This window comes from Monopterus albus, unplaced genomic scaffold, assembly GCF_001952655.1.
Source record: "Monopterus albus unplaced genomic scaffold, M_albus_1.0 scaffold14.1, whole genome shotgun sequence".
Taxonomy (NCBI): domain Eukaryota; kingdom Metazoa; phylum Chordata; class Actinopteri; order Synbranchiformes; family Synbranchidae; genus Monopterus; species Monopterus albus.
The window spans coordinates 4,023,083-4,041,742 of record NW_018127894.1 but is presented as its reverse complement, the minus strand read 5'-3'; the positions used below and the strand labels follow the sequence as shown (position 1 = coordinate 4,041,742).

Genomic DNA, 18,660 nt, shown 5'->3' with positions numbered 1-18,660 from the left:
AATTCACAAATGTTTGTGTTGTCGCTTAATTAGCAAATTTTAAACAACAGCAAATTGTCAAGTCGAACTATCTTGATGGTTTCTAAACAAAAGCCAGTAGATTACTATCATTGTTTTCACATTTATTAATAAATGTTTTGGCTTTGATTTGGATACATCTGCCAAGTCAAACTGTGATCAAATTAAGTTGGGAAGTGAGTTTAATCCTGCCCCCTCCCTCTATTGTAAACACTGTAATGGAACTATGCAGTTGACAAAGAAACAAAAGGACTAAAGAGAAAGAAAAGGCAGGGTTAAATGTAAGATAAGCTCAGCTGGACAGAATTAAATATCTAAAAATATTTAGGATTAAAATCTTTATTGTCTTGAGGTTTAACTTTACAACATGTGACTTTTAAGTAAGAACTCATTTTACCGGAACCAAACTTTTGTAGAACATTTAATATGAGCACTATATGTTTTAAATGTTACTGATTTCCTCTTAGTTATACCATTATCACTAGGTACGACCGACAGCTAGAGAGTTCCATCTTGTGATTTGGTGCTGTTCAAATAAAAGTCGATTTAATTGAACGTTTTACATTTGAGAGAGAATTGCTTCAAATTTAAATGAGCTTTATACATTAACAGCACAATTCTTACCTTCAACAATCACAGCAATCCTTCATTTTAATTTTTAATCATTGTAAATAAACACAAGTGTTTATTGGAAGAAGTGCAGAGAACGCATAAAGTCCACAGTCTTCTAACACCACCAGGGAGAACACAGACTGAAGAAGACAAAAAAGTATTTAATGAAACAATCTAAAAATGCTTAAGTTATATGTTATCATTGTAATACTATCACAGTATGAGGGGTGTACTCTGTTTTCTGCTTTTAAAGAAAGAATTTTATGTACTTTTTCCTGTATATATTAGAAGTAGCCCTTAAGAGGGGGGTGTGTGTGTGTGTACAAGTACATGTGGTTGCGCTTTGATTACAGACTGTGTGAGAAACATCTGTAACCACTGCGCTGAATCCTGTGTTGGATTTAAGTAAAGAACTAAATCAGCGTAAACAGGATGTTATTAAGCATCTCAAGGACGTTATTAAGCAAATATACCTATGGGTATAAATAAAGTAACCTAACCTAACCTAACCTATCTCAACGGGGCTTCTGTTGACGTCTAGATTTACGACTCCATCTTCATCTCAGGAGCCATCTGCACCTCCTTCTGTGGTGTCCACCCTGTACGACTAGATACACATCAAAATATTTTAAGACTCCGGGTGATTAGCATAGTGTGAGCCCTTTGGCAGAGATTCATATCCTGTTTGGGAACACACAAAGCATGAACTTGTGTTTTGATACTTTAGCTAGAGTAGAGCATTTCACATGATCAATGCTATGTTGATTTCTTATGTAACTTTAAACCAAATTTGCAGTAAGAACAGATTTCTGTTTAACACATTGATGTTTTTAAATCTTGACTTTGATTAGTTGAATCAGGCGGGCTAATCATTCACTAAATAAGTTGCAGCCAGTAAATACAAGTTGAACCAGCTTGTGTACACTTGCTATTTGAAAGACTTGGACCTCAGACCAGCTTCCTTCCCCCCCTTACAGAATAGTGGGACACAGTCAGATGTGATGACAGGGTAAGATTGTGACAGTCAGTGTTTTGAAGGGAACTTTGCTTCTGTTATATCAGGGCCTGAGTGGCTAAACAATGCTTCGTCAAGGGTCAAAGTAACTGGCAAATCCATTCAGAGTGGAGTGACTGTGTGTATTGAGTGTAGCAACAAACTAAAACACCCAATTGTGTTTTATGAAAATAGCCCCAGGGCCATGGTATCGCATAACACCTTTTTACCCTTGTAGTTAGTACATATGTCATGGTCTGAGACGCTCTTATGGTTTGAGTGACCATAAGTACACCCATTCATGTTGTGAATGGGCATTTTCTGTGGACTGTGGTAACCTGTAGCACCAGGCGACCTGTGGCGTGCGTGCATGTTTCAGAAAACTGATTAAAAGAAAAATGTTTTGCATTTTGTTTTGAAATATGTCACGTTACATTTCTTGAAAGGTGTTGCAGTTGGAATGTAGTGGGAATGAATGGAAGTTTTCTTATTAGCTTGTTTTTTCATGTTTTAAGGAAAAAGGTCACTAATTGACTTGTTCAGAACATTCTTTGCAATTTAGATTTAAGTTTGCTGCTCATTTTCTTTCTTTCCTCTTTTTTTTATGAATATAACAGGCATAAAATGTGTTGGCTACCAGTGACAGTCACTGGGATAATCAGAGATCTCTTTTCTCTCTCCCAGGTCTCAGAGCATGGAGAAAAATATATTTGCTTAAAGTTTCTGTTGAGTGGTGGTGACCCAGCATGTAGCAGAGGTGAACAAGTCCCGTCACACTTGGGAACAATCTGACAGTGTAAGTTGCTTTGCGTTTAATGTGCTACTCAAGTGTTATCTGTTAATGTGGAAATGCAGCTGTAATTTCAGAGTGTCAGTGTTCTCACATGTTCTCTGTCTCAGTCCTCTCAGATCCACTGAATGAAGATTAAACTAGGTTATTCTGACCTGGGGTCACATTCATGCAATCTGTTAATGCCACCCAGGAGCCGAGGAATGGCCTTGACTGACCATCTGACTGACTAAGAGCTAGTTTTAAAGTCACTGCTTCACCACCAGCCATTAGCCTTTGAACATTAAACCGCTTCTCTCTTGAAGAGTCCCCTCATTATGTTTGACCATTCGTCAAACAGACTGCAGCCGCTGACTCGCCTGAAATAACCCCCTGCCACTACAACTGACCTTAGCAGCCACCTGAGCCACACCTCAGAAACATTCATGAAGTGGCGTGTGCCACAGTCACGCTTTAAGTTGTGCAGGTGACAGAAAGGTCATTCTCTGTGCTCACCTCCGGCCTGCACAAGGTTAATGACAAATCTCTCCAATGAGGCCTGAGGGTCAGCCAGCCAGAGAGGCCACCGGAGCCTCCTTAATTCACAAATGAACAGGCAGCAGCTACTTAAAAACGCCCTCAGGCACTCAATTTCTTTTTTTTTTCTTACCCCTTCTGTCTTTGTTTTTCTGTACAGCCACCTTCTTGCATCAGTTAAGCAAGACACACTGCAGCTTCATTCTGTTGAGCTGCTTATCTCTTTGACAGCACAGTCAGGCACTGTTAATCTTGTCTCTTTTCTGGGTTGGTCAGATTCCTTCCCAGGAAGGATGTTGGGTAAACATAATGTTTGGAACCTGTCCGGGCGTGGACAAAATTACACGAGTGTGGAGGACAGGCAGCGGCAGCCTGATTCCCACCCTGGTCATTATTGACAAAATAAAAAGGTTCAGGGTTCCTGTGTAGCCAAAAAGACACTGTATGTCTACAGAGATGGCAAATTTACTGACTGACACATTCAGTGTGTGGCACAGGTGACTACAATAGATAATAGAAAAATTATTTCTGCAAAGTGCATTTTTTATTCCACTTTAATGTGCCTGTTTGAGATGATGTATTTAAACAGTTTAAAATGAAATTAGCTTATATTACAAGTCACAGAAGTTTAGAAATAAAATGAGTCGTAAGTAAATCAATTAGTAAACCAACAAAAAATAATCACCTACTCTATTTATAATCAATCAAACGTTTCAGTCCTTTTTCAAGCAAAAATGCCAAACACTGACTGGTTCTGTCTTCTATCATGTCAGGCTTTGCTGCTGTGCTTTGTCATTTATGATGCTAAACTGAATGTCTTTGGGTTTTGGACTGTTGGTTGTACAAAAGAGTAACTTTAAAGACTTCACACCGGGGTCTTGTGCTTAAATTTTTCTGTAATTTCTAACATTTTGTGGACAATGTAGACTAATTGATTAACTAAGCAAATTACTATGTTAAGTGTTAAATTGCATAAATGATTTCAGCTTTCTAAGTGTTTTGTATCGTGCAAAATTGCTGGGGCTACCTTTGTAATCCAGCCTTTTGTGCACCTTTGCCCCTAGTAAAATAAATACTGTATTGACAAGCAGCTTCAGCTTCAACACATTCAAATAAACATATGTATGTATTGCTGAAATTCAGGCTAATGTTTGCATCAGTTGTAGTTGTGAGCCGTGCCAGTCAAAAGCAGTCCGAGGACAAACATAGAGGGCATTTCAGGCCAAACTCATGAGTCAGGAAAGCTGCCAAAACCTCCCTGTATTTTCCTTTCCAATGTTTCATCCCCCACAGTTACTGGATTGGCATTAAAAAGAGACCTAGTGACATGTTTTGACAAACCGAAAGCTCAGTGCTTCTTTGTCACTACATTTGGAGTGTTTTCTGCCTCTCCTACCCTCTGTCCCTTGTTCTCCTCTGTGACACCACATGCTTAGTTAGCTCTCTGTCCAGCTGCCACCCACCACCAGAGAGCCAGCCAACCTCAGACCCACACAGCCGACCCCAGCAGATGTCCCAGAGTGGACCCTAGGGTGGAGGGGGCACAGAGGCAGAGCAGGCTGAGTGACACAAAAGACAGACGGAGAAAGGGCCAAAAAAAAAGTGATAAGCCTTTGGCCTTGGCCATTATGTTTGGGGTGACATGAGGAAACTGTGCATGTACTGTATGTGTGTAACAGTGCATGTTATGATTTGCAGCACCTTTACTTAAAGGAGATTGTTTGGTCTATTAGTTGTCGGAAATAGTGAAAATCAAACTTTTAAGTTGTTCGATTTACTATCATGTAAAGCATTTAGAGGCTTAAACAAGTAAAGTTTCAGCATTTTTACTTGAAAGTTTTAATCATCAGCTAATAAATCATTTTTAGCTCTGCACACTTCAGCTCGAAGCACAAATCCAACTTAAGGGTTTCTAATAAATAATCGGTGATGAACTGATTTTTTGTTTGCTTTAGGAGATTATGGGGAATTCCTACGCTGGGCAGCTGAAGTCCACTAGATTTGAAGAGGCTCTCCATAACTCCATAGAAGCTTCATTGCGCTCGAGCGGTGGAGACCCACAGCCCGTTTTCACACAGCTCTACTTAGAGCCAGAACCATATCCTAGTAACATTGAAGGTAGGATCCTCGCAGCGAAGAGTGAAACAGGATTTGGTTTTAAACTGCATTAGGATAATACTATGGTATCCTTTACACAGAACTGTAATTCCTCTGAATTTCCTATGACATTTACCATTAATAACTATATTATTATAATATTATAAGAGAAATAAGAATTTTATTTAAAAACCTGCTCAATTTAAACCCACATAAATATAGGTTCTTTATTATTACTGCTTTATTGTTCATTTATGTTAAATTCTATGCATACCTTCAGACAAATGTCATGTTTTTCCAGTTCGGCTGACCTGCTACATTGAATAAAATGCTACTGATTCCCGATAATTTGTCTTGTTTACCTAGTTCTTTTCAAGAATCTTACTAGAAAACCACTTGCAAGCCTGTAAAATACACTGTTACACACAGTTCTAATCGAGCTTTGGTGAAAAATAATTGAATTTAAAATGTCCATCAGACATGAAGTCGAAAGCTGACCGTCACGGTGGGGAGCCACCAGGCCACAAGCTTATCAGCAGTCACTCTTCCAACGACCTGGAGGAGCTGGAGGACGACGATGACTCAGACAGCAGCAGTCCTCCACTTCCCTACCTACAGGCCCCTGCACCCGACGGCTGCTGCACACTTGATGGTAACATGCATCCACTTTGAAAAGCCCTTGATTAGGACCATAAGATTTCAATGAAGGACAAATGTTTTTACTTCGAAGGAAATTTAAAAAAAACTGCTTTTCATTAAAAATAAATGATAGAAAATATGATGCGTGCCTGATTTGACATTTTTTCATATAAAAAGATCACATGTTTTGTTATGTTTTTCACTTTCGCTTACTGAACATCCTTTCTCCTCAGGGTTCTGTCAGGCCGGCAAGGACCTCCGCCTGGTCTCCGTAGCAACGGAGTCCATTGAAGTCCCGGCAGGCTTTGAGCTGGTCGGCGCCAAGTCACCCAGCATCCCCGAGCACATCCTGGTGTGTGCCGTGGACCGCCGCTTTTTGCCTGATGAGAATGGGAAAAATGCACTTTTGGGTGAGTTTCTTTTCAGGGTCTGAGATAAGGTGAAGGAGAAAGCTGGCTCTCAGTATTTTATTCAGCTTCAGTCCTTGGTAGAGTGAATACACTCTGCTGTTAGCTTGGGCTGCACCGAACTATAAATATTGGTTTGTAAAATTAAACAGTGCTTACGTTTTTGTTGCATTTTGCAGGTTTTTCAGGAAACTGTGTGGGCTGTGGTGAAAAGGGCTTCAGATACTTCACAGAGTTTTCGAACCACATCAACTTGAAATTATCCACCCAGCCCAAGAAGCAGAAGCACTTAAAATACTACCTGGTGAAGAATCCTCAGGGTGCTCTGTGCAAAGGATCCCTTATCTGCTGGAAAGGTAAAAACTCAGTCTGGAGTCTAAGCTTTTCAAATCCTTATGTGTTTACTCTGCAGTGTGCTGATTTATTGTCTGGTGATGTGCTTTTACATCATGTATGTCCCAAGTTTTTGTCATTCCTCTTTGTGCCTTCTCAGACTGTAAAACCCGGCAGTTCTCCAGCAGCGTGTCAACCTCCAAACCAAGCTTGTCCTCCTCTCTCAGCAGTAAAGAAAATGGAGGCGCTAGCGGACACAGCTCCTCTCCCTTATCCCTCTCAGGTGAGACTGCACACAGCACAGATGTGCATATTGTGAGAATTAGCAATTCACTTCAGTAAAGGAAAACATTCAGATAGTGATTTAACTAGCACAATATAGTGCAGGTATTATACATGAATCTAAATTGTAAAATATTTTTTCTGTACTCAATCATTAATGATTGAACTACATATATATTGACTTCATGAAAAAGACCTATTGCGTCTGTTGGTATATGGTGACAGGTTTATGTTGTTGCCATAGAGACAGGTTGTGGTGGCTAAGCTCTGAAATTTATGAGGCAAACATGGCCTGATGCTTGAACCGCTGCATTGAATTCAGCTGCTTATGAGTCACTTCATAACAAAGAGGAGGCGTTGTTGGTTGTGTTTCATCTTATGCTGTTATACTTAGTAGTAATTTACTAATACTAAAGAACATTTTCATTTGTTGTATTGCACCATTTGATATAAGTCGTATATATCAGTGACATTTTTAGATTTAAAAGGCTGCTTTATGGCATGCATTTGATCATAGCATAATTTCAACACATGAATCACGTATGACCTCAAGAAAGATTCTGTTTCTCTTCAAGGAGATGCTCTTCTCTGTCCTCTCACAACAAGAGCACATCTTCCCTCGTTGATCGATCCTAGGTTTACACCATTGATTTGTTCTGAACCTGGAAGCTGCCTGTCAGCACAGATCGCACACGTTAATGTGTTAGACAGCTGAGGCTGGGCTGTGGGCCTCATTGTTGGCATAACTCTGGCCTGAAATCTCCTGACTGTGACCTTCAGGTACATCCTGTACTCAAAGCGGTCACTGACACTCGCTTAGGATCCAAGATGTTAGACTTTGTAACACTCACGTATCAGCCGTTGAGCCAAAAGACTGTTTATCCTGAAATGATGAATGAAAAGCAAAGAGTTATGGTTTGTTTGTACTGTGCACTGGACATTGGATATAGACCTAAAAGAGTCTGTTAGAATTAGTTTGATACTAGGATTTAGGCCAAAGTCAAGCAACAGACCAATCAGAGCAATGGTGGGTGTCAAGGAGTTTTGCAGATTTGAGCTCTTCAATGATTTGTAGCCAGTCTGTGTACAAGAGAACACCGTGCACTACCAGCATGACAGAAGGTTGGTAAGCATTACCTGTCTTTTGATAATATTGTACTTCTGTACTCATCTTTAGACTCACCACCCACCAGAACCACGCAGGCATCTGCTCTCTTTTTCGGCCGTCAGGACCTCAGCAGGGAGTGTAGTTTCCTCAAACCTCTGGCCTCCACACCTGGAAACAAGACTCTGCCAATAGGTTAAGCTCTTTTTCAGTGCACCGATAACTTCTGCATGGTTTTATCATGTAATTACAATTGCGTTTGATTCTGCATTAGGATCAAACACGATAACACACAGTGCAAACTACACCACAGTCCCACATTTCGAGTTGAATCAGATTCTGACACTCGTCTGCATGATGCTGATAAACCTTCACCTTTATGATAGTATGTTAGTGATACTTCTGTGGCCTTGTCCTTATTCTGAAAGACGCTGCGTAGCTTTTTTTTTTTTTTTTTAACACCTGGTTCAGCATAAAGTAGGTGCAGCTGTGACTGACCATGGAGCCAAGGTTAACCTCTGCTGTAGCACATACACAAACAAACCCACATATGCACACATAGCAAGTACACACAAGCACATGCACGAGTGTCCACTCATGTTTACTCATCAATCAATGCTGAAGGAAGGAATTTTGTAATGACTTTTTAAGGCCTTGCTATCCATTAGTTCTTTTACAAGGTTGTGATATTGACAAGCAAAGGCTACACGTACCAATCGGTGCTTTAGTGTATTGCTTACACTGTGAATATGAGATTGGAAAATGTCCAGTTGGGTCATCGGCTTTAGACGTTCATGTATAGGAAATCAATAAGCCATTGTTAGTACTAACTCATTTTTATGTATTGCTCAATCTCTCCGACAGTTATTTTTATATTTCCAGTTTATTTATGGATGTATTTATTTATTAGCCACTATTATTTTTTGCCACACTGTAGTCTCTTGGTCAGCTCTTTGTTCCAGACTGAAATATATCAACAACTAAATTGACAGCCATGGCCCCCAGACCATGCATCTTTATTGTCCTGGTGATCTAGTGAATTTTTCTCTAGCGCCACCATCAGGAAGGCTGCATCTGTTGAAAACTGTGGTTGATGATTAATTATTTTTATATAATAATATTGCAAAACTAATTCCCATTAATGTCAGCTGTAATTTGTGTTTAGTGCTATTTGACTATTTTTGGCATGCTAACACTTTACACTGAGAAAGTGACCATGGTAAAAATTAGACCCACCTCCCCCATCAGCATGCCAGTACTGTCAGTGTGAGCATATCAGCCTACTGAGGGCTATGTGCTGCCCCTTAGTCTTGTTTCCACAGTCATTAAATACATAGTTTATATAAAGTTAAATATGCAGTTTTATCACTCTGTGTGTGTTTCCAGTTCCCACAGCTCTGAGGGTGAATGGGCCAGCTAATGGTCTGGGCGCCGATGGACGTCCTCCCTTACTGAGCCCCTCCCAAGTCTCCTTAGGGCCTCAGGGTCAGGGGTATCGCACAGCTGATTTAGGAGACAGTCCAAGTAAGAGCCTCTCCCTTTTTCTGATAATAACCTCACACCTAGAAGCACAAAATGTTATAAATTATCAGGTTCTTTTGCTTTGGCTTCTATTTTGACATTGTTCTGTGTGTTTGTTTCTCATATTTAGTATCTTCTGCCATACACTCGGGTCCTCCAAAGAAACGTCACCGGAGCTGGCATCCTTCCGCCTTGTTGCCCGTCCCTCCAACAGCCGTCCCTGTTCCAGCCATCCGACCAATTGTTTGTTCCCCCGGTCAGTTCCTAAACAATGTGGCTCTCTGAGCCACATGACACAGTGTGAACTAGGTTGTAAACTGATCTGCTTATGTCATGTGTCTCCTTTTTAGCTCAATTCGCTGTGTGTGTAGTGTGTTTTTGTGCTCTTAGTAGCACGTCCTGTTTTGTTTACAACCCCTCGTCCCCTCCCTCTGTCTTGGGGAGGAGTATGCCACATCCCTGAAGTTGTCTGGTTGTAAGGTGTGATTCTCCAGGCATTTCCATGGAGATGGAAATGGAGAGTTTGTAGTAGAAATGATATTAAAAATTGCATGATTGAGGAAGGCTTCTGCCACATCATGTAAATGTAGTTGTATAGGCTGCCATCATTTCAAATAAACTATCTATTATAATTCTTTTCTTTCACTTGCATCATTTCTGTGATCATAGTATAACAACACCTTATACTACTGCAGTGTTTTCTAGCCAGTGTAAATATGATAGTATGTCAAATATTAACCAACCAGAAACACATTATTCCTAGTGTTGACTTTATTTCTTTATTTCCCTCCAGGTTCTGTATTAGGATTGTCCTCTCCTCAGCCACCGGTAGCTGGACTCATTCAGCCCCAACCTGTCACCACTGGAGAGACTGTCATCATTCCTAACAACCTGCTCAGCTCTTCAGGAGTTCGCCCTGTCATCCTCATCGGTACAAGCTTTAACTCAGTGATTTGCTCCTTCTTACAGTTTTTCTCAGTCACTCTAGTACATCTCTCAAATTATCCATGATATTTGCAAAACAGTAAGAGCATTTCTCCAAACAGTTTGTACAAACAGCACCACACAATGGATTGCCTGCAAAAATGCATCACTTGCTCATAATCCTTGGGTTTATTTCTCAAAAGTAAATATTTAGTGAAAATGTCAGTGCTGTCAGCATGACAAGTCCTTGTGTCATCATTTACAAACAAGGCAGTCAGAATGCTTAGTCATGTTGTCAATATAACAGTGGACTCTGGAAGTATTTTCATATGTCAACTATGGCTCAGGTTTTATGCTAATTAAAAATACACAAGGCTGCACTTGTTCTGTATGGCATATATCAGTTTCTACAGTACACAGTTTTACTTTACTGTGTGTAGGAGATTTCTTGAAGAAGATTAGACAGGATTCAAATTTTCTATTTTTGCTCTTATTATGATACGGTGAATAAAGTGTTTCACAGCACTGCACAGTGCAAAGGAAAACATACAAGATTAGAAATGTAAACAGGAATCACCCCCTGGACAGAACAGTTGTTCTCGCGACATGAGGCCTTTGACCAGCCTCAGTCATGGGAAGGCCATGACTGACAATATGCTCAACAAGTATTTCAATAGGAATGTACTTATGTCCTTGGCCTTTTATCCCTCTACCTCTGCTTTGCCCCCGGCCCTTCCACCACACAGCCCTACTCCTCTTCTTCTTGTCAGCAGTTGACACTGTCCATTTCCTTGTTCTTCCACTATCAGAAATTGTAACACTGAGCTGTGCTTTGTATATGCCTGTCTATTGAAGGTTCATGAGATGCGCCTCTGAGCTGTTCTTACAGTAGAGAACTGGTTGATCTAATGCTTCACACATTCTCCTTCATTATTGAAAGCCAAGATTCACCTGAGAGCAAATAAAACAATTCAGGACACATTTGTAAAAACTTTCTAATGCAGCTGTACAGAAATGCAGGTACTAAATACAACTAGTTCACCCATTTTGCATGTAATGACATCTGCAATGAACTAATAACGAGTTGTTTTGGGAGGTCAGACTATTCAACAGGGAACCCTATAATACATTTTGATCAACATGGCATAAGCAAGTGATAATGCAGGAAACAACAGACAATAATCATTTGCATGAATATGCCACAGCATTTCCAGTTTGCTCAGAACAATGGGAAACTGCTTATATGATGTGCACAAATGACTAGATGATGTACAGGTGGAACAAGTAGAAATGTATGAAAGTGTTTGAGAATAACTGTAACATTGCAAATTAAGCATCATTCTGTAGTGGATATCAAAACAATATTAATTAATGTCAAGCAAGTGAAATCAGTCTGTTTTGCCACTAAGTAGATTACAATTAATAAAGTGATCTTCTTGATGATAATCAGGGCCATTATCATAAGCACAGAGGTACACAGTGTTCTGAGAGAGGTATGAGTAATTTACCAACATATATGTAGCACTCTGTCATAATACTGTAAAAATGTATTGCACTGCAAACATAAAATCATTATGTCTGTCTTGCATTAAGAGGCATCTGTTTTTCCTGAAGCACTTTTGTATTTCAGCCCATACTTGGTTTGGCTCATACTTTGAATCGTATGATAACAGTTGCAATTGTCTAAAAAGAACATTTAAAATTCAGCAGTAAAATGTTATAGCTGTTGTTAATTGCTATTACACATTTTTTGTCCCTGTATGTTTCAGCTGAATTTAATGACATGTTTTCTTTACAGGGCATGGCACTTTACCTTATTTCTATGGGAATGTTGGGGATGTAGTGGTGAGCCCCCTGCTGGTCAGCTGCTATAAGAGCAGCCAGCTGACAGAGAAAACCTTGGAGACTTTGGGCCTCAACAGCAGCCAGCTGCTCAGTGTTGAGACGATGATTCTGCTGACTTTGCAGTATCTTGCACGCTTAGGTACGCAGCGAACACAAACTAAGAAATCTCACTCTCATTTGTATTTTTACCAAAAAGTTGCATGGCGTCTGCTATCAAATAAACAGGCTGGTATGAGGGATGAGTTGCTGGTGTCTTATTTAAATACAGAAACATACCTGTCCAAACAATGGGGTATATAATGTAACCTCATATATTTTTCAGATTTGTTGTGACTGAAGGAAACTAAGGTTCAGGAAATGACTTCTCAGTGGTTTGGGTTTTCATATCCTGCAGGCTCAGAGCAGATTCCCCTGAGGGAAGAGCTGGAACAGATAGTTCTGAAAGCCATGCTGTGCTGTCCTGGGGGTCCCACTATCTCCCCATCGCAGCTGCCCTGGTTGGCTCGCCTGGAAGCCAGTGTATCTAGGGGCAGCGTCCAGGTCATGGTTACCCACAACAGTTTGGGAGAGGGCATATCTGAGTCACTACACTCTCTGAGCGAGGGTCCTCACCACAAACAGTGCCTGCCCACCTATGTGGTCATCATATGTGCTTCTAAAATCAGTGGCAGTGAGTTCTGTGTGCTTGTATTGGGTGAGTTTTGCAGTCTGCTTGATGCATTTCAGTATCTTGACTTATTTAACTCAGTTATTCTTTGACCAAACTGTGCATCATATGTATAATTACATGGAAATACTATTATCTTGATTTGTGTGTTGGACACAGGAAAGTACCAAGCACGGGCCTTAGCTGAAGGCATGCTGACAACAAACGAGTTTCTGAAGGAAATCAGCTATGAGCTCATCACAGGGAAAGTCAGCATCTTGGCATCTCACTTCAAAACCACGTCACTCGGTGAGCTCCTCATCTGTATAACGTCTTTGTTTTGCTTGTTGTCTAAGGAAGGAAATGAAGCGGTTTTGCTTTTTTAAGAAGAGACAATATTCAACAATTAGCTGTGATGCTGTTTTGATTTGGCATGTTTAAAAAGTACACATTGTCATTAATGTTTGATGTTTTGAATGAAATTTGTTTTCAATATTTCTTAATTAAAATTAAAAAGAGTACAACAGTATTAAAGGGGGTATTTGGGTGCAGTTGTACACTGTAAAAATAGCTGGAGTGCCAGAAAATTAGCATAAAATTACAGAAAATAATCACCTTCTAAAAATACAGTAACTTCCCTTAATTTTAAATACAGTTCTTTCCTTTCAATTTTAAATGAAATCTTGTGTTTTTAAATTATTTCATGTTTAAAACAAGATACCAACCTTTAAAGCCCAATTTTCCCTTTATACAAATAATAAAACAGCATTTTAAATGTACTGACAACAATATGCTTCTGACTTTAAAACATATTTAAAGTAATACTAATGAGCATTTATTTGGTTCATAAAAATCCATTCTTCATTTGACATGAAAAACTTAGTTGCAGCGGTTAAAGCCCCTAAATGTACAGGGTTAGACACTGAATTCACAACTACCCTTCGTTGTGGTTTGCATATTTTTATTATTATGAAAAATATCAACCTAGACTTACTTTAATATGTATTACAGACATACAGTAGGTTTCCACCATAAATGCATTTGTTAAACTGGACAAAAATGACTAAATGAAGAGTTGTAACTCTCACACGGTGCATGCTGGGAAGTCTGCTAATTCTAACTGTGAAACAGTAAACAGTAAATAATCACGCAAAAGCTGTAAAATAAGCTGAATTTTTTTTTTATACTGTGAACTTGTATCTGCGTCTTTATGTGACTATGGTGACTGGTTGCTTTTAGGAGACAATCTGGACAAACAGCTGGTGCGATACCAACGCCGACGGAAGGGACAGGTCATCCAGCCCTTTCAGGGCGATGTCACTGACCACATAAACTCCCAGGAGTCTGCCAGCATGTCACCTCCCTCAGACAAAGGTTAGACTGCTCTTGTAAATGTGCTGCTTGGCTCACTTGCCTGAGGGAGCTGTTTGCTAGCTAAAACAAACAATGCAATGGAGTAAATCAATAGAATGTTCTCTTTTTTTTTAGAGCTGAAATTATTCAGAGATATACAAGAGAAAAAGGCAAACATTAAATTCTAAAAACAAGCATAATTTGTGTTTTGTTGTAATTACCTCACAACCTGTAAGATTTATATTTCAAGCCTCACCCCGAGGTTGGGAACCATGCTTTATCCAACCAAGGCATTAAAATATGTCTTAGTATTTCTCTGACCACTGTGGTCCTTAATCTAAACTCCACATTTTACTGGTGTCTGACACATGAGCGGCTCAAGTCCAGATTGTGACATATTGCTGTCTCGTATTAGTCAAAAGCTGTAGCAGTAACTGCACTGCGAGGCAGCAATGTTCCTTTTACAACACCAACAATTAGAGTGAATTTTAAGCAGTATTTTTCATTGGCAGCAAATCTTTCTATACTTAAAGTATTACTTGAAATAATTATCTTGCAGTGCATTAAATCACTAACTATATTAATGCAATGCACTTAGATTTCTTCTTTCATGTGTTCCTGCAGCAGAGTTTTTAGGGAGGGTTTTTCAGATCTATCCGACCCAGCTGAGCGTGGCACGCAGCCTCCTCTCTCAAGTCTGTTCCATCGCGGACTCAGGGACCCAGAACCTTGACTTGGGGCGCTTTTGTAAAGTGGACTTTCTTGTTCTGGTCCCTCCGTCTCACATTCTGGTACACCAGACAGCACAGCGCATCCGACAATCAGGTTAATATTCAACAACAACATCATGTTTGTGGCTTCATTAGGTTGTCATTATAATACATGTAGAGTTTCAGCTACTTTCATTTGTCATTCTGTTTTTTTTTTTTTTTGCTCAGGGGTGCTTGTGGACCTGGGAATTGAAGACATTTCCTCAGCCCACCAGAAATCTGATAAGTACGTGGTGCGTCTGGATGGTGACGTCCACACCAAGATGGAGGCCTTCATGAGGAAAGTCAAACAGAACCCCTACACCTTGTTTGTTCTCATCCACGACAACTCGCATGTCGACCTCACAAGGTACACTGTCTCTGCAGGAAGTCACACTTAAGCAATGAAAATTGTTTTGCTCTGTTGATGAATTGAAGCTGTGTGAAAATATGAGTTGTTATGGCTGCACATGAAGCCTTGTCTTTTTCATACTGTGATTAAAGTGGAGAACAGCTGTAAGAAAGTGAAAACAGATACAGACCATCTTTAACCTTGTTACATTGTCAGTCATTTGAGTTTGAGATTCCTATATTTTTGTTAATTTTTTAGGTATATTTAGCTTTTTTCCTGTATTCTGTGTTGATGCAGTTTAATGTTAGTGAGCTTTTTTAAGCTTTTTTACTGCTCATGCTGCTCTTCCTTCCATTGCTTGTTTATTCCAAGCAAACTGTCTCTTTCACTACCAGAAATAAAAGATAAATAGTTAATTGTTTTCTAGAGGATTTTTGTTGGGAGTGCCCTATGATACACCGGAAAGTTAGAACAACAAAACAAAAGCTTTTGTTGTGTTCTTGTTATTTGCCTCCATGTTAAATGCTATTAACAGCTGTGGTAGGATTCATATAGTAACCTAAAATAGTTTTAATCACTTTGCCCTGTTTCCTCTCCAGTGCTCTGTCAGGCTCTGTGTGTCATGGGGAGTTGCAGGGTTTGGCTGACCGGGTGGTGAACTGCCAGGAAGTCCTTGATGCCTTGAACCTGTTGGTCCTACAGGTCAGCTGCTTTCCATACACGCTGCAGACCCACCAGTCCCGCATCAGCATCTGCAATGAAGTTCATTGGCCCTCTAATGAAAGTCTGGCAAGTATTTTCATTTTTACATCAAAGATATAATGAACTATGAAGATATAGGAGAAAGCCTTCAAATTAAAGGGTGCCAGTGGCATTAGAAACATGATTAGCTTGTGTTCACAACTGTTAAGAGAGATGATTCAGTAAAAGTCACAAAGGCACATTTTGGCATCTGAGATATTGGTCCTTCTAAATGCTATCAAAGACAGATTTACTGCAGCAAGCAGAAGCCAGATTGGCACTATAGTGGCGTAGCTCCTCCACGTGGTGGCTATAAATGCACTCACATTAACATGGATACACATACTTGTATCCTAACACTCGTGTGCTTGAATAACTCATACTGTCCATATACAGTTAAAACGGATCAGCAATGTAGATCGCCAAAAAAGCTTCCTTTTTCCCAGGCCTGTTTTGAAGGAAGACAAAGAGTATGCTGACCTGAGAACCTTTGAGAGGGAGTTCCAGAGCTGTGGAGCTAGCTTGTATGGCACCAGTAACTCCCTAGTGTAATCTGTGGGAGGACATATAGAGCTTTAAAAACAACCAGTTAGATTTGAAAATGAATTTTGAACCTAACCAGTAGCCAGTGTAATGATTTGAGGTCAGGAGTAATATGGTCTCTTAGAGTAGATTTTGCTGGCAGGCTAGCAGCTGCATTTTCCTTTATATTTCTTATTTGAATGACTAGAAAATGTGACTTTTATTACTTTGTTGACCTGTTAATAATCAATAGAAACTGCTGAAGTTGGGTTGCAAGTAATCATTGGTTCATTTTGAGGGGTTGGACAAATTACATGTGCACATGTCAACAGTGGAATTTGGTGCCATACAGCGACTGTGTACATTTAAAAACATTAGAATTCTCTACACTGACTATGAGTATGTTCTTACTTAGTGCAGTAATTACTGCGAACCCTCATGTATAATTTTCTTGCAGCAGGGGGAGCAGTCTCCCAGTGAGTTGATCTACTTTGGCCTGAGGGACTATACCAGCTCCCTGCAGTGGGGCGTGTTCAGCCCCATTCTGCGTTGTGATGATGCCTTTGAGAAGATGGTTCACACTCTGCTGGAAAGGTCAGTATAGGGCCAGCACTGAGAAATGACTGCAGCTGCTAAATCTTCATTATATAGCTTGCCTTCTGTCAAAAGACACAAATTGAACTTTTTAGTCATAATCAGTAACTCAAACCTGTCAAAGTCTCAGTGTGATAATAAGACAAGCCAAATGCTCACAATAAAAAAAAAAAACAACTTCTATTTGTTTCTAAGCCATCCACACCTACACAGCATGGTGATCCGCAGCTACCTGCTGATTCAGCAGTACACCGAGGCCATGATGGCCTTGACCTCTTCCCCTTCCCTGAGAGACCACATCACCCCAGAGACTCTGGCCATGGTAGAAGACCTAATTAATGCCCCAAGCAGAGAGGGCTCCCAGGGCCAGGGCCACATGCTGCTGGTCCGTGTCCCCTCACTACAGCTGGCAATGCTGGCCCGGGAAAGACTGGAGGACGTGAGGGACAAGCTGGGGCTGCAGCTGTGCTTTGCTGTGCTGCTGGGGAGTCCTGCCTCTGAACTCAGCTTGTCCAGAAACTTCATCAGCCGCCTCAGGGTGAGAATAACGTAAATCACAGGAGTGGTTTACTTTATTTTAAATATTTATACAAAGGTAGTTTGGCTTATTCAGGTCAGATCATCAGTGTTTAACTAGATATCAGGTATTGACTGAAATTGGGTTTTATGGAGAAGTCTGAAGTAATTACCAGGGGATTGACTTTATCCTCTTTCATTACTCAGACTTTTTGCCTTAGAATATTGAGAGATCTGTCTAGAACCTCATTTAAACCACTATGAGAGACCAAGCATCTCCACAGAAACCCTGCCATTGAATGTTTTTAGGCGTCATTCTTTGCTCTTTTGAACAATGTCTAGACTAGAAAATAAAGAAATTGAATATTTAATTCCAGTTTTAGCCCCACATGGTGTAACACTCTAGTTTTAAATGACACATACTTAGCTGAATAGTAAACATAGTGCAATAACTGTGTTTTGCTGCAGGTGTGGAGAGGCTGTGAGAGTGAGGACTGGGTACCGCATACTTATGAGGATCTGGAAGGGCTGCCCTGCATCGTCATCCTCACAGGGAAAGATCCTCTCGGAGAGACTTTCCCCAGGTGCATCACAATCAAATGTGACACTATATCTGATTCTCTGATGGAGAAGGTTGTATGATTCCCTTTAGCTCATCTGTAATTGCTCTTGGAGTACTGTCGCCTTGTCTTTTGCCAGCCAGGTGCTATTTTACAAGTCCGCATTCACACAGTGTCTCGTGTCTTTTCTACAAGAGAAGCTGAAATTTTGTTGCACCTGGTGTGTCAGTCCTGGGTTGTGATTTGATTTGATTTATTCTTTCAAGCATGTAAAACAGTTGATATGACAACACACATAATTTTACACATAATCCAATATCAATTTGCTTATACCTAGTACATGCTTGAATGGAGTAGGAAGAAGTCAGACTTATCCAGTCCTACCCCATGACATCATCTTACCATCATTGGTTTGCAAGCAGTAAATGATTCACTTCTACCCACACAAGTATTATACTAAAAAAAGATTATAACAGTGTTAACATTCTTACATAATTACATTCTTAAATAATTATCTTCTACACCACACAAGTAATATACTAAA

At 40.1% G+C, this 18,660-nt stretch overlaps 1 protein-coding gene across 4 annotated transcripts in view; it reads left to right on the top strand.

Annotated features, from left to right (window-relative positions):
- The window catches only part of greb1l (GREB1 like retinoic acid receptor coactivator), a 45,649-nt gene that overhangs the window by 16,009 nt on the left and 10,980 nt on the right, over window positions 1–18,660 (top strand). For 2 of the 4 annotated variants that reach the window (XM_020591421.1, XM_020591422.1), the window contains exons 2-21: window positions 2,309–2,420; window positions 4,886–5,048; window positions 5,506–5,679; window positions 5,900–6,076; window positions 6,253–6,429; window positions 6,567–6,689; window positions 7,866–7,988; window positions 9,180–9,317; window positions 9,445–9,570; window positions 10,108–10,245; window positions 12,037–12,222; window positions 12,478–12,777; window positions 12,910–13,038; window positions 13,969–14,103; window positions 14,707–14,907; window positions 15,021–15,201; window positions 15,783–15,972; window positions 16,904–17,040; window positions 17,236–17,578; window positions 18,025–18,140. In XM_020591421.1, the coding sequence (XP_020447077.1) occupies window positions 4,892–5,048; window positions 5,506–5,679; window positions 5,900–6,076; window positions 6,253–6,429; window positions 6,567–6,689; window positions 7,866–7,988; window positions 9,180–9,317; window positions 9,445–9,570; window positions 10,108–10,245; window positions 12,037–12,222; window positions 12,478–12,777; window positions 12,910–13,038; window positions 13,969–14,103; window positions 14,707–14,907; window positions 15,021–15,201; window positions 15,783–15,972; window positions 16,904–17,040; window positions 17,236–17,578; window positions 18,025–18,140 (3,251 nt within the window). In that variant the 5' untranslated portion in view covers window positions 2,309–2,420; window positions 4,886–4,891. Of the gene's footprint in view, window positions 1–2,308; window positions 2,421–4,749; window positions 5,049–5,505; window positions 5,680–5,899; window positions 6,077–6,252; window positions 6,430–6,566; window positions 6,690–7,865; window positions 7,989–9,179; window positions 9,318–9,444; window positions 9,571–10,107; window positions 10,246–12,036; window positions 12,223–12,477; window positions 12,778–12,909; window positions 13,039–13,968; window positions 14,104–14,706; window positions 14,908–15,020; window positions 15,202–15,782; window positions 15,973–16,903; window positions 17,041–17,235; window positions 17,579–18,024; window positions 18,141–18,660 lie in introns of those variants that run through there. The other 2 variants (XM_020591424.1, XM_020591423.1) reach the window with 2 other exon arrangements.